Below are 12,295 nucleotides of genomic sequence, written 5' to 3' on the forward strand. Positions count from 1 at the left end.
CTTGATCACTGGCTATTTTTAAATCATGACTGGATTTTTTTTAAACAGGAATTATTTTGGAGGAGTTCTGTGGCCTGTGCTATGCAGGAGGTCAGACTAGATGTTTATAATGGTGCCTTCTGGCCTTGGAATCTATGACTCTATGAATCCATGCATTTTTGGTGGATCTGGATTATGTTTAACCTTAATCCACTTGTGTGGAAGAACCAGCAAAGTCTCTATTTTGCTATAATGCTAATTTAACAATAAGAACTTTAATATTTAATAATTAAACATTTTGTTTAAATATAAAACAGTAACATTATCTTTACAGTCTCTTGCACACAGCTTTTGTTAGCATAGCTCACTCCTTTGCATCAGGCACAGAAGGTCGGTGAGCGGAAATAGGGTTCATGCAGAATGTTGTTAGAGTTTAGGGAGTGGGGGAACCAAGACTAGAGACATGCATGTTTAACTGTGACTGTCTTCAGTGTGAAGTGTTATCTTGTGACATTTTGCTTTAGTGTCAAATAAGTAGCTTGGGGGCAAGAACTGGAGTTAGGCTCAATGTTATTTAGCATTGTCAGTGATGTACTGGAAAAGGGGTTGTCACGGGGTGACACTGACCCTTTAAGGAGGAGCAGGGCCAGTGCACCTGTCTGCGTCAGCTGATCCAGAATAGGCTTTAAAAGAGGCCCCTGGGGCTAGGGAAGGGAAGACACCAGTGAGTCAGAGTTAGGAAGCAGGACTGCCAGAGTCCCCTATGTTGGGAGGCTATGAGAGCCTGAAAGGTAAAAGGGGGACAATCCCCTGGAGTTTGTGGCCCAGAATGAGCCAAGGAGCTGTTTGTATTTGTTTTGTTTAGATTTGGACAATAAGACTGCTTGAAGGAGGCTGTGAGCATGGCAGTAGATCCTTTGTAAACTGCTGAGAAGCCCTGCCATATTACAGGGGTGAACATCCAAGGTGAAATCCTGGCTCTGTTGATGTCAATGAGAGTATTGCCACTGACTTCAATGGGAACAGGATTTCATCCCTTGTGGATAGTACTAAACTAGAAAGTACTGTGCACACTAGTGAGGATCAAAGAATAGTATAAAGGAAAAAGCTGTGGTCACGAAAACACCAAATGGGATTCAATCTGGAGAAATTCTGGGTAAAAAACAACACAGAGCAATGATGATGAGGAGTGGGAGGGGTGGGAGAGGGAAAGAATATTTGTAAAGCAAGAATTTTGGAAATGATCTGCACCAGATGTTATAGATGGCAGTAACTTAAATAGGTGCTCATAAGGTGGTATGTCATTAAAAATATACAGTGTGATTTTTGGCTTACATATTGTATAACAAGTCATCATCCATTGAGGCAAAAATCATTTTCTAGAGGGAGATGATGTGGTCTTGTGGATCAAGCGCTGAACTTGGATGTTAGACACCTTGGTTCTAGGCCTGCCACTGCTCTGAGACACTTCAGGCAAGTCATTGCGCCACTCTGTGCCTCAGTTTCCCCATTTGTAAAATGAAGATACCAATGCTGACCTTCTTTGAGCTCTGCTAACGAAAAGCACTCTATGAGAGCTAGGTGGTATTATATTTGTCATTGGAATAAATGCACCTATAATAGAATGTTCAATTCTGGACACCTTAATATTTGAAATATGCTGATAATTTGGAGGATATTCAAAAATGGAAAGCTCTGGGTGACTAGTTGATTAGACAATGATAAAAGAACTTAATATGCTAAGTTTGCCTAAATAAAGACTTAGTTAACATGATAATACTTAGTAAGAATTATAAGTTACTATACTTAGTAACAGGTTTCAGAGTAGCAGCCTTGTTAGTCTGTATCCCCAAAAAGAAAAGGAGGACTTGTAGCACCTTAGAGACTAACAAATTTATTTGAGCATAAGCTTTTGTGAGCTACAGCTCACTTCATCGGATGATCGGATGCATGCAGTGGAAAATACAGTAGGGGGATTTTATATACACAGAGAACATGAAACAATGGGTGTTATCATTCACACTGTAATGAGAGTGATCAGGTAAGGTGAGCTATTACCAGCAGGAGAGAAAAAAAAATCTACCAATGTGATATATGCCATCATGTGCCAGGAATGCCCCTCTGCCATGTACATTGGCCAAACAGGACAGTCTCTACGTAAAAGAATAAATGGACACAAATCAGACGTCAAGAATTATAACATTCAAAAACCAGTCGGAGAACACTTCAATCTCTCTGGTCACTCGATTACAGAGCTAAAAGTGGCAATATTACAACAAAAAAACTTCAAAAACAGACTCCAATGAGAGATTATTGAATTGGAATTAATTTGCAAACTAGACACCATTGCATTATTCTTGAATAAAGACTGGGAGTGGATGGGTCATTACACAAACTAAAACTATTTCCCCATGTTTATTTCTCCCCCCTACTGTTCCTCACACGTTCTTGTCAACTGCTGGAAATGGCCCACCTGATTATCACTACAAAAGGTTTTTGTTTTGTTTTTCTCTTCTGCTGGTAATAGCTCACCTTACCTGATCACTCTCATTACAGTGTGTATGGTAACACCCATTGTTTCATGTTCTCTGTGTATATAAAATCCCTCTACTGTATTTTCCACTGCATGCATCCGATGAAGTGAGCTGTAGCTCATGAAAGCTTATGCTCATATAAATTTGTTTGTGTGTAAGGTGCCACAAGTACTCCTTTTCTTTATACTTAGTAAGTATAATAACTAAGATAAAAGACTTAGTTAACATGATAATACTCTACTGTTTAAGAAGAATCCCAAACAGAGAGTTGAATTGTTTAGGGAGATACAGGAAGAACAAAGCTTTAGTAATCAGATGACATGAAGCAAAGGAACATTTAGACAGAATATGAGGAAAAATTTCCTGACAATGAGAGCTGAATATTAACATAACAGACTTTACAGAAAAGGGATGGAAATTCTTTGCTTGAGACATTTAAAATTAGACAAGACAGGAAGCTTGGAAATATAATCTTGCATTGTCAGGGGAATGAGCAAGGTAACTTCACATATTTAATAGGTTTCTTTCTTCTCTAGTGTTCATGACACAAGAAATAATTGCACTGCTGCTTGAATAGTACATCTTATGTTTAGTTTGATAACTAAACTAGGAATTTGGGCTCTGTGTTTAATGACCAATATCAGATTTTCTAAAGTCTTATCAGAACCAGTCATATATAAGATGCAGTGATTCCTGTCCCAACAGTCCCACTTCTTAAAGTGTAAGAAGACCTGTAGGCAGAGAAAATGTTTAATAATCCAATAAATTCATATAAACATTCACCTATTTGAATATAAAAGCTTTAGACCCTAGGAGAACTGTTCAGGGCAACAATTCTTTCCAGAAAGAATTGCTAGCAGCATTTTCCTGGGCAGCATAGTTAGGGCCTACAATTGTTTAAATCAAATATTTGCTTTTGTTTCAATTATAAAGATGAGCTAAGATTTAGAATGTGGTTTTCTTCTGATACAATGGTAGGCTTACTGTATTTATTCCCTTCTGAAAACTGAAGACTGCTTCAGTTCTGCAGGATAGTTCTGGTTTAATTTAAGATAAGTTGTTTGAGTGTTTTTGTTTGAGAAAATGCCCATGTAATTGATCATAAAACCTAGTATAACGCTCTTTAACTGATTTTAAACTCTTTTGCCTTGTGGCTGGCATAATTAATAAGCAGTTCATTAATGGTTTCATTGATGTTTGCCTGGTGTATACTTCTTCCAGGTCAAGGAGCTCTTGATACAGTTCTCATGGCTTTTAACATCTGCTGTCCCTTGCATTGACCAGGCCCTCTGGATAGTTCATCAGCTTTCTTTGATGCATTCAGGAAAAATGCTAGATTGACTTGATTGAAATCACCACTTAAAACTTAGTGACATAGAAGGTCAATTCCCCATTTACAATTAATTAAGAAACAGGGATGAGAAACTGCAGTCTTTGTATACTTCTTTGAGGTAAAGAATCAATGAGAACATGATCTACAGTCAAGAAGAGACAGAATTTTAACTATAACATTTCAACACAGAACAAACAACTAGAGTCCCTTTTAGGTATACAAGAAATATTAGCAAATAACAGTTTGTTGACCCACAGCACTATAGCTGAGAAGACATCAGCTGAAAGAAGCAGATGCTCAGAGAGTCCGAGTTTTATATTTTTACCATAATCTCTGATGTGACTGTGAAGGCTAAAACCTCAGACTGAAGGGGTCAGTGATGAGCATCATCTCAAGACATGAATGAAGGCAAGAGATGTACTCCCTGAGATTGTTCTCCAGCAGTTGAGAGAGAACTGGCAATGCTGGTCCCAGGCATACACATGCACTGGTTGGCACTTATACTGGATGGAATGGTACAGGGCCAGAATATGATATGCTTCCTCAAAAGGTCCTCAGATAGTCCCATTGATGTTAACAAGACAATTTTTGGAAAGAAAGTGCTACTCTGCATGAGTAAGAATATCAGCTTCTGGTGCTTTGAAATTTTCTGTATGTAAGAGAGTTTACAGCATTCATATTCACATTCTCAGTGAATGGGTTTAGAAAGTCATTGCTCATTTGCACTTTTCTGTACAGCACTTCTTAGACCCTGCTTAATGACCACAGTGATGATCACAATGCAGCCAGGTGTAACACAAGAATGTGTCACTTTGAGTCAAATAAAATATTTATCAATACTAAATCATCCCCTTTGCCCTCAAGAGGCAGCTTGGTCTAGATGATTGGGGCCAAAAATCAAGGGCTCTGAAAGTCTGATTCTGACCCTGCTACTGATTGTCTGTGTGACCTTTGAACTAGTCACTTCAGTTTTCCAATATGTAAAATTGGAATTGTAACTGTTACTTTAGCTACATCACTAGAATTATGTGAAGCTTAATTAGTGTACGTACAATGCTTTCAAAATTCATAGCACTAAGTGCTATGTGTTCTCATGTGTGGCAAGAGAGTGAGGTAATGAGCACACTAAAAGCTTAAAATAAAAAAGTAAGACTTTAGGTTCAGATCCAGACAAGTGGTGAGCACCAGCCACGAGGAGTTCAGTACTTCTAAGGATTGTTCTCTTATTCACACATGTTAACTTCCCTTTCTATATATCCTTGACCAACCAAGAGATAAGGTCTGAGAGTAGCCTAGTTGCTGGTCTCTGAGTAACATTTGGAGGCACTTAAATGAGTGCAACTGTTCAGAAAAATCTTGAATACAGAGCTGCATCTCTGCTGCCTAATGTCCAGACAGAAAACATCCAGTTGCAGAGATGAACATTAAGAACACGTCCATAAGCATGAAATATTCACCCCAATTTAAAATCATCTAGTTTTAATGTTTAAAATACCAATAATTTTACAGCAATGCATACTCCGTTCTAAAATCCACTGCCAAGATCACTTATTTTCTTTGACAGTAAGCATAAAAGACCTCAAGTGTCGAAAGCAACAGAACCACAAAAATCTGAAACGTTGCTTAATTAGTATTTGTGAAGCTTGAGGCTACAGCACATCTGTTAATTTTTATGTTACAACAAGCAGAAATACATTCATACTTGGCGGTATCATTAACATTCTGGGCATCAAGTCACTAGTAGTAAATAGCCCTCAAAAATGTTTAAAGATATGGCCTTGCCATTGGTGGAGTAATTTCCCATAAGAAAATAATCTTGATGGTTATAGCCAGAGACTGGATATAAAAGATGACCTCTGGCAACTACAGCAGTTTCTTTCTCTGGGAAAACAGTCCTCTTGTTTTTCTCTGGGGTTTCATACTCTGCAGCTCTTGACATGTTCACCGTTTTGTTTACGAAGGGTTATGCTAGGGAAGGGAACTAGTTTGTGGTTTATGACAGCATCACTTCAGAAGATTTGGTACATACTGTGATTTGTATCGCCCATTTGTGCCTCAGCCATAAAAATGCACTTTTTACCAGAAATATTTGTGAATATATAACAGCTCCGAAGACATATGGCCAATAAATAATTCAAAGTTATCTATTTTCCCTGCATATTCTTTATACATCTACCATAGTTTAATGCCTAGCTGGCTTGGAAACAATATTGTTTATGACAGTCCTAGTATACAAATGTTTAGTGACTGGCAGCAAACCACTGATTCTCAGGTTATTGCCTTGAAAAATAAACCCTTTCCTCCTACTCTCCTTTTTCTTGCCTTTCTATTTTGCTAACAGCCCTGAGGAGCATTCTCTTGCATTGTGAGTGCCTACAAAGTGGGTATGTTTAACACTCGATTTCACTATAACGATAATGTGATTTAATTCATTATTTTCCTCTCTCCCCCTTGTCTTCTTTTCAGTTCGATATCTGTTTACAGTCCCAAGGAGAATCCTAACACATTTGATGCTGCTGCTTTCTTCCAGTCTGTGTGGAATTTCCTGGGAATCTTTGCTGGATCATTCGCAATGGGGTCCTCATACGCTGTTGTCACAGCTTTAATATCCTTTATTGTTTTTCAATCAGAAAAAACTCTGCAAGTTTGAAAGTCTGGTTGCCTTGAAAAGAACTTCTAAGGCTGTCTGTGTTTTAAGACTGACCATCTTTACTTTGAGCTTGAACTTCTTGACCATGGGTTTGAAGAGGCTCTGTAAACAAAGCCAGGTCCTCAGCTGGAGAAAATCAACACAGGTTCAATGATTTCAATAGAGCTGATTTTAACCAGCTGAGGGTCTGGCCCAAAATCTATAGTCCTTACTCCTGTAAGTAGTCTCATTGACCTCAATAAGACTACCCTTGTGCCTAAGGACTATTCACATGAGTAAAAGATGCAGGACTGGACCCCAAATTCCGTTGTTTGGGAGACTCTCCTGAAATCCCTCTGTCTTTCCCCATTTATTTTATTTCTCCCCAAAACATTATCATGCTGACCAATCCTTTCAATCAACGAGGAATGGATCACCACACTGGACCAGACTGGGGGAGGGGAGGAGAGTATGTGCGGTACAGCCTTACTCCAAGGACTGAGCTCACCTCCTTGACAGAGCTCACAGCCACTGACAAAGTCATGGGATTACAGGTTACGAAGTACCTGTTAGTATTTTAGCATTCCTGAGAAAATTAAAGCACCATGACATAAAAATTCTCCTGTACTGTTCCACCTGACACTAACATAAATTCATGTAATGAAACCCTTGCTTCATACCACACTCAGCCTCCCCAGCAGTTGCTATATTTTAACTGACCCATACAACTGTGTGGGAATATAATGTAACTGGATAAAAATCAGAAGAAGTGTTGTCTACTAGGTGGAAAAGGCAAAAGGAGCCAAGAGTCCTGGGTTCTATCTTAAACTCTGATAGTGATTCACTGTGGGACTTTAGGCAAAATACTTACCCTTGGTCTATGCTACAGAGTTAGGTCGACATAAGGCAGCTTTCTTCAGCCTAATTATGTCAGGTTTCAGAGTAGCAGCCGTGTTAGTCTGTATCCGCAAAAAGAAAAGGAGTACTTATGGCACCTTAGAGACTAAGACTAACAAATTTATTAGAGCATAAGCTTTCTTGAGCTACAGCTCACTTCATCGGTTGCAACATCACTTCATCGGATGCATCCGATGAAGTGAGCTGTAGCTCACGAAAGCTTATGATCTAGTAAATTTGTGAGTCTCTAAGGTGCCACAAGTACTCCTTTTCTTTTTGCTAATTATGTCAGTGTACACACTACAGCCTTGCTCCCACTGATGTAAGTGCCCTACGACACCAACATAAGTCCACCTCAACAAGAAGCGTAAGGCTTATGTCAGTGTAGTTAGGTCGATGCAGTGTCTGTGTAGACATTGCATTACTTACATCGGCTGTTAGCCATCATATTTATCAGTTTCACAGCTAACTTAACAGGTGACTTACGTTTCTAGTGTAGACAAGCCCTTGGGCCCAGAGCCTCAAAGGTAGTTAGCTACCTAACTACCTTTGAGGATTCAGCCCTTAATTTCTCTATACCTCGGTGAACGCTGCCTTAAAATGGGTACAATAACAATTAATGTTTGCAAAGTATTTTGAGATGCTCACATAAAATACAATATGTGTTTAATTTACAATTTATGTAGTAGCAGTAATTAAACAAGGTACAAGCCAAGCTAAATTAAAGTGCAGCTTATCCAAACTGGGAAAGGCGTGATTCTCCATTTCCCTACATCTTGTTTAGTCATTTACATCTGTTGGTGTAAAAATGCTACCAAATCACAACAGTAGCAACTTACACTCACTTTGCACAAGTATAAATGACTAAACAAAGCACTAATGTGTTGATCAGCTTCCCCATCTTGATTCCTTTGAGAGTCCAGTTCTGAAGCACCAATTATGCTTGTAAACTGATTCCATTTAAAGGCTACATAGTAAAGTTGACCTTCCCTTTTGACAGAGACAATGAAGGCCATGGACCAACTTGGCTTTTTGATCATGTTGTTGCCATATCACCTTTTCACAGCCACATTTCTTTGAAACCACATGACATGAGCACATTTCAACAGCTAATATAAATAGAAGTAGATATGTGAAGTAGACTAATGCTGGAAAATTAATGCTAAATTCAATCACTTAGGCCTTGATCCAGCAAAGCACTTAATAACATGTATAATCTTAAGGTCCCATTGAAGGCACATGCTTATGTGCTTTGCATGATACAGCTGAATAATTTTACGGTGCATTATTTCATTTATGATGGTGAGGTTGAATTTAGGGTGCAAAGCTGTTCATTTTTTTTCCTTAGTATTTTTTAGCACTTGACAAAATTTACAAAGCTGTGTGAGTTCCCCATGTTGGAAACAGGCCTATTCTTCCTCCTGTCTTGGAGTGCCTTCCTGTCAGCAGAAGCTGCTGGTCTTACAGGTAAGTGTTGCATTTTCCTGAGTAAGCAAAGACTGTGGGGCTTTTTAGTAAATCTGTGATGTGGGAAAACAGCACACCTATTTTGAGCATGACATCTTATATGAATCTTCCAAAATCCAGTTGCTTCTTGTCATTGCTGAAATGTGTGGGTGCTGCAAACATCCATCTGCAGGCATAAATCCATAGATACCTGAATGACTTTTTTTTTTTGCACAAGTTTTTGTTTGGTTGGTGGTTTTTTTATTTCTCCCACTCAAATCCCTGTTGCATCCGGAGAAAGGCACAGGCTGCCCAGTGACAGACCAAAACCACTTATAGCCTACACATCGCTGCATCAACATGGAGATAGCATTTGTGCAACCATAGTCAAATACATGGCCAGAAATTGCTTTCTTCAACACAGAGAAAAAGTAAACACATTCATACACAATGAAAAAGGTACACAGAAGTAATCTGTGCAATGCCCAGACTCTGATTGATTTCATAATGTGATTAGGAAGAATATGAGTCATAACAGTTTAAGCCTATTGATGTTTTTGATACTGTTATTTTTGACCATGAACTGCCATAATTCACATCAAGGAAAGTTAGAAGAAAACCTGAGCGCCTGAGCATTAATAGAGAGCCCGTTTAGTTTTTCTGGAGAAATTGCTGGAGACCTGTTAATTTTTACTTTGAACATGATCGTTGTAAAGCTTTTGGGGAGCAGTGAGGCCTGGGTGAAATCCTGGCTACTCTGAAGTCAATGGCAAAACTCCCACTGGCTTCAATGGAGCCAGGATTTTGCCTTTTGTGTGATAAGCCGTATGTTCAGAGGACTTTGAAACCAGCGTGTGGTTTGTTGTAAATTGCTGCATGCTCACTCCTCTTCCTAATTTTATGCACAATTTTCTGTCCCATTCTATGCCAAAGGTGGATGAATGCCAATGTGTTTCCAAGTTAAACAAGAGAGCCAGGCTCTATCACTTTCCAAAAAAACCCCAACTTTAACCTGAACAAGGCCTTCTTTAGTCCTGTTGTGGTTACTGGCCATTTTCAAAACATTACCTCTAATAACCTGCTATTTACCTAGACAAAAAAATGGAATAACTTCTAAATCCTTTGTTTTTAAGCTGAGTGACTTCCCACACTTTCTAAGATAGGAATTTTAAAACCTTCTCCCCAGCGGAATCCATGGGTGTCACATTTTAGCCAGGAACAAATATGGTGTTACTAAATTTTTAAATAACTGAAAAGCGGGGTTCATAATGGAAACACTGATACTGCCTCCGATGCTGTCACTGCTTCAGGCACTGCTGTACTGAAGGCAAGTTCCACTGTCAGAATGCTGGAGCAGACTGCATATCCAAATAATTGGCAGATATCATTTCTTCACATCACACTGCAAATATGGTGACACATAATGTACTCTCTCCTACTAGTCACTTGGGATGGTGTTTCATTTTTTTAACATATAAAATGTCAGAAATCAAAGCCCTAATTACTGATGGCACGGAGGGGTTTTATAATGACACAGTAGCCATAGTTAACTATTTTTAATGGCCAGAAAGTGAGTGGAAAGCAAAGTCATGATCCAATTAAAGGGAAAAAAACAGAAAAGTACAAGGAAGTTAAGCCTTTGCTTATAAATAAAGGGACTGACATAGATGGTAAAAAAGGAAATTGCTCCACCTACATAAATTGCAAGGAAAACAAACCCCGCCCTTTTAGTTCTGGCACTAGCAATTCTTTTCATATGCACCTTCTTTGTCTCAGTTGGCAATTGTTTAATTACATTGTCGTGATGAGGCAAAGATGACTCCTGCCTCATTTATCAGCAGGGTTGAGCCTCTGTCACTTAGTTTCTATGAAAGGCCTTTGTCAGAAGCTGTTAGGAAAAAAGAACACATGCAGTCTTCCTTGTAGCTTCAGAAGTTCAAAGCTGAGTTTTCCATATGCAACAACTCTATTAATACTGTATTGACATTTCATCTTAAAGTAGACATTTTTAGCCCTTTGCTTTTAACCAGTTCCAATGTAACTTTCATCTTCTCTCACCCTTGCCTGAAAATGCTTGTATTCACTCCTTCCACAATAAGAAAAGGAGTACTTGTGGCACCTTAGAGACTAACCAATTTATTTGAGCATAAGCTTTCGTGAGCTACAGCTCACTTCATCGGATGCATACTGTGGAAACTGCAGAAGACATTATATACACAGAGACCATGAAACAATACCTCCTCCCACCCCACTCTCCTGCTGGTAATAGCTTATCCAAAGTGACCACTCTCCCTACAATGTGCATGATAATCAAGGTGGGCCATTTCCAGCACAAATCCAGGTTTTCTCACCCCCCACCCCCATACACACACACAAACTCACTCTCCTGCTGGTAATAGTTCATCCAAACTGACCACTCTCCTTAAAATGTGTATGATAATCAAGGTGGGCCATTTCCAGCATAAATCCAAGTTTAACCAGAACGTCTGGGGAGGAGGGGGATAGGAAAAAACAAGGGGAAATAGGCTACCTTGCATAATGACTTAGCCACTCCCAGTCTCTATTTAAGCCTAAATTAATAGTATCCAATTTGCAAATGAATTCCAATTCAGCAGTTTCTCGCTGGAGCTGGATTTGAAGTTTTTTTGTTTTAAGATATCAACCTTCATGTCTGTAATTGTGTGACCAGAGAGATTGAAGTGTTCTCCGACTGGTTTATGAATGTTACAATTCTTGACATCTGATTTGTGTCCATTTATTCTTTTACGTAGAGACTGTCCAGTTTGACCAGTCTACATGGCAGTACATTTGTGCTGGAAATGGTCCACCTTGATTTTCATACACATTGTAAGGAGAGTGGTCACTTTGGATTAGCTATTACCAGCAGGAGAGTGAGTTTGTGTGTGCGGTTTTTGGAAAAAGGGGGCAGGGGTGAGAAAACCTGGATTTGTGCTGGAAATGGCCCACCTTGATTATCATACACATTGTAAAGAGAGTGGTCACTTTGGATGGGCTATTACCAGCAGGAGAGTGAGTTTGTGTGTGGAGGGTGAGAAAACCTGGATTTATGCTGGAAATGGCCCAACTTGATTATCATACACATTGTAAGGAGAAAAGGAGTACTTGTGGCACCTTGTAAGGAGAGTGATCACTTTAGATAAGCTATTACCAGCAGGAGAGTGGGGTGGGAGGAAGTAATTGTTTCATGGTCTCTGTGTATATAATGTCTTCTGCAGTTTCCACAGTATGCATCCGATGAAGTGAGCTGTAGCTCACGAAAGCTTATGCTCAAATAAATTGGTTAGTCTCTAAGGTGCCGCAAGTACTCCTTTTCTTTTTGCGAATACAGACTAACACGGCTGTTACTCTGAAATCTTTCCACAATGTTTTTTTTTTAGTTATATTTCAGAGTGGAGTTCATTCTACTGGTTAACAGATCATCAGGTGATTTAACAGCTTTCCAGCAGCACATTTCAC

The 12,295-nt window shown here is 39.1% G+C and overlaps 1 protein-coding gene across 1 annotated transcript in view; it reads left to right on the plus strand.

Moving 5' to 3' along the window:
* Positions 1 to 12,295, plus strand: part of SLC9A9 (solute carrier family 9 member A9) — a 321,809-nt gene that overhangs the window by 131,393 nt on the left and 178,121 nt on the right. The window contains exons 7-8 of the mRNA XM_084638813.1: positions 6,313 to 6,448; positions 8,731 to 8,839. Of these exons, the coding sequence (XP_084494939.1) occupies positions 6,313 to 6,448; positions 8,731 to 8,839 (245 nt within the window). The remainder of the gene's footprint in view (positions 1 to 6,312; positions 6,449 to 8,730; positions 8,840 to 12,295) is intronic.

This window comes from Lepidochelys olivacea, assembly GCF_965140295.1.
Source record: "Lepidochelys olivacea isolate rLepOli2 genome assembly, chromosome: 9".
Lineage (NCBI taxonomy): Eukaryota > Metazoa > Chordata > Testudines > Cheloniidae > Lepidochelys > Lepidochelys olivacea.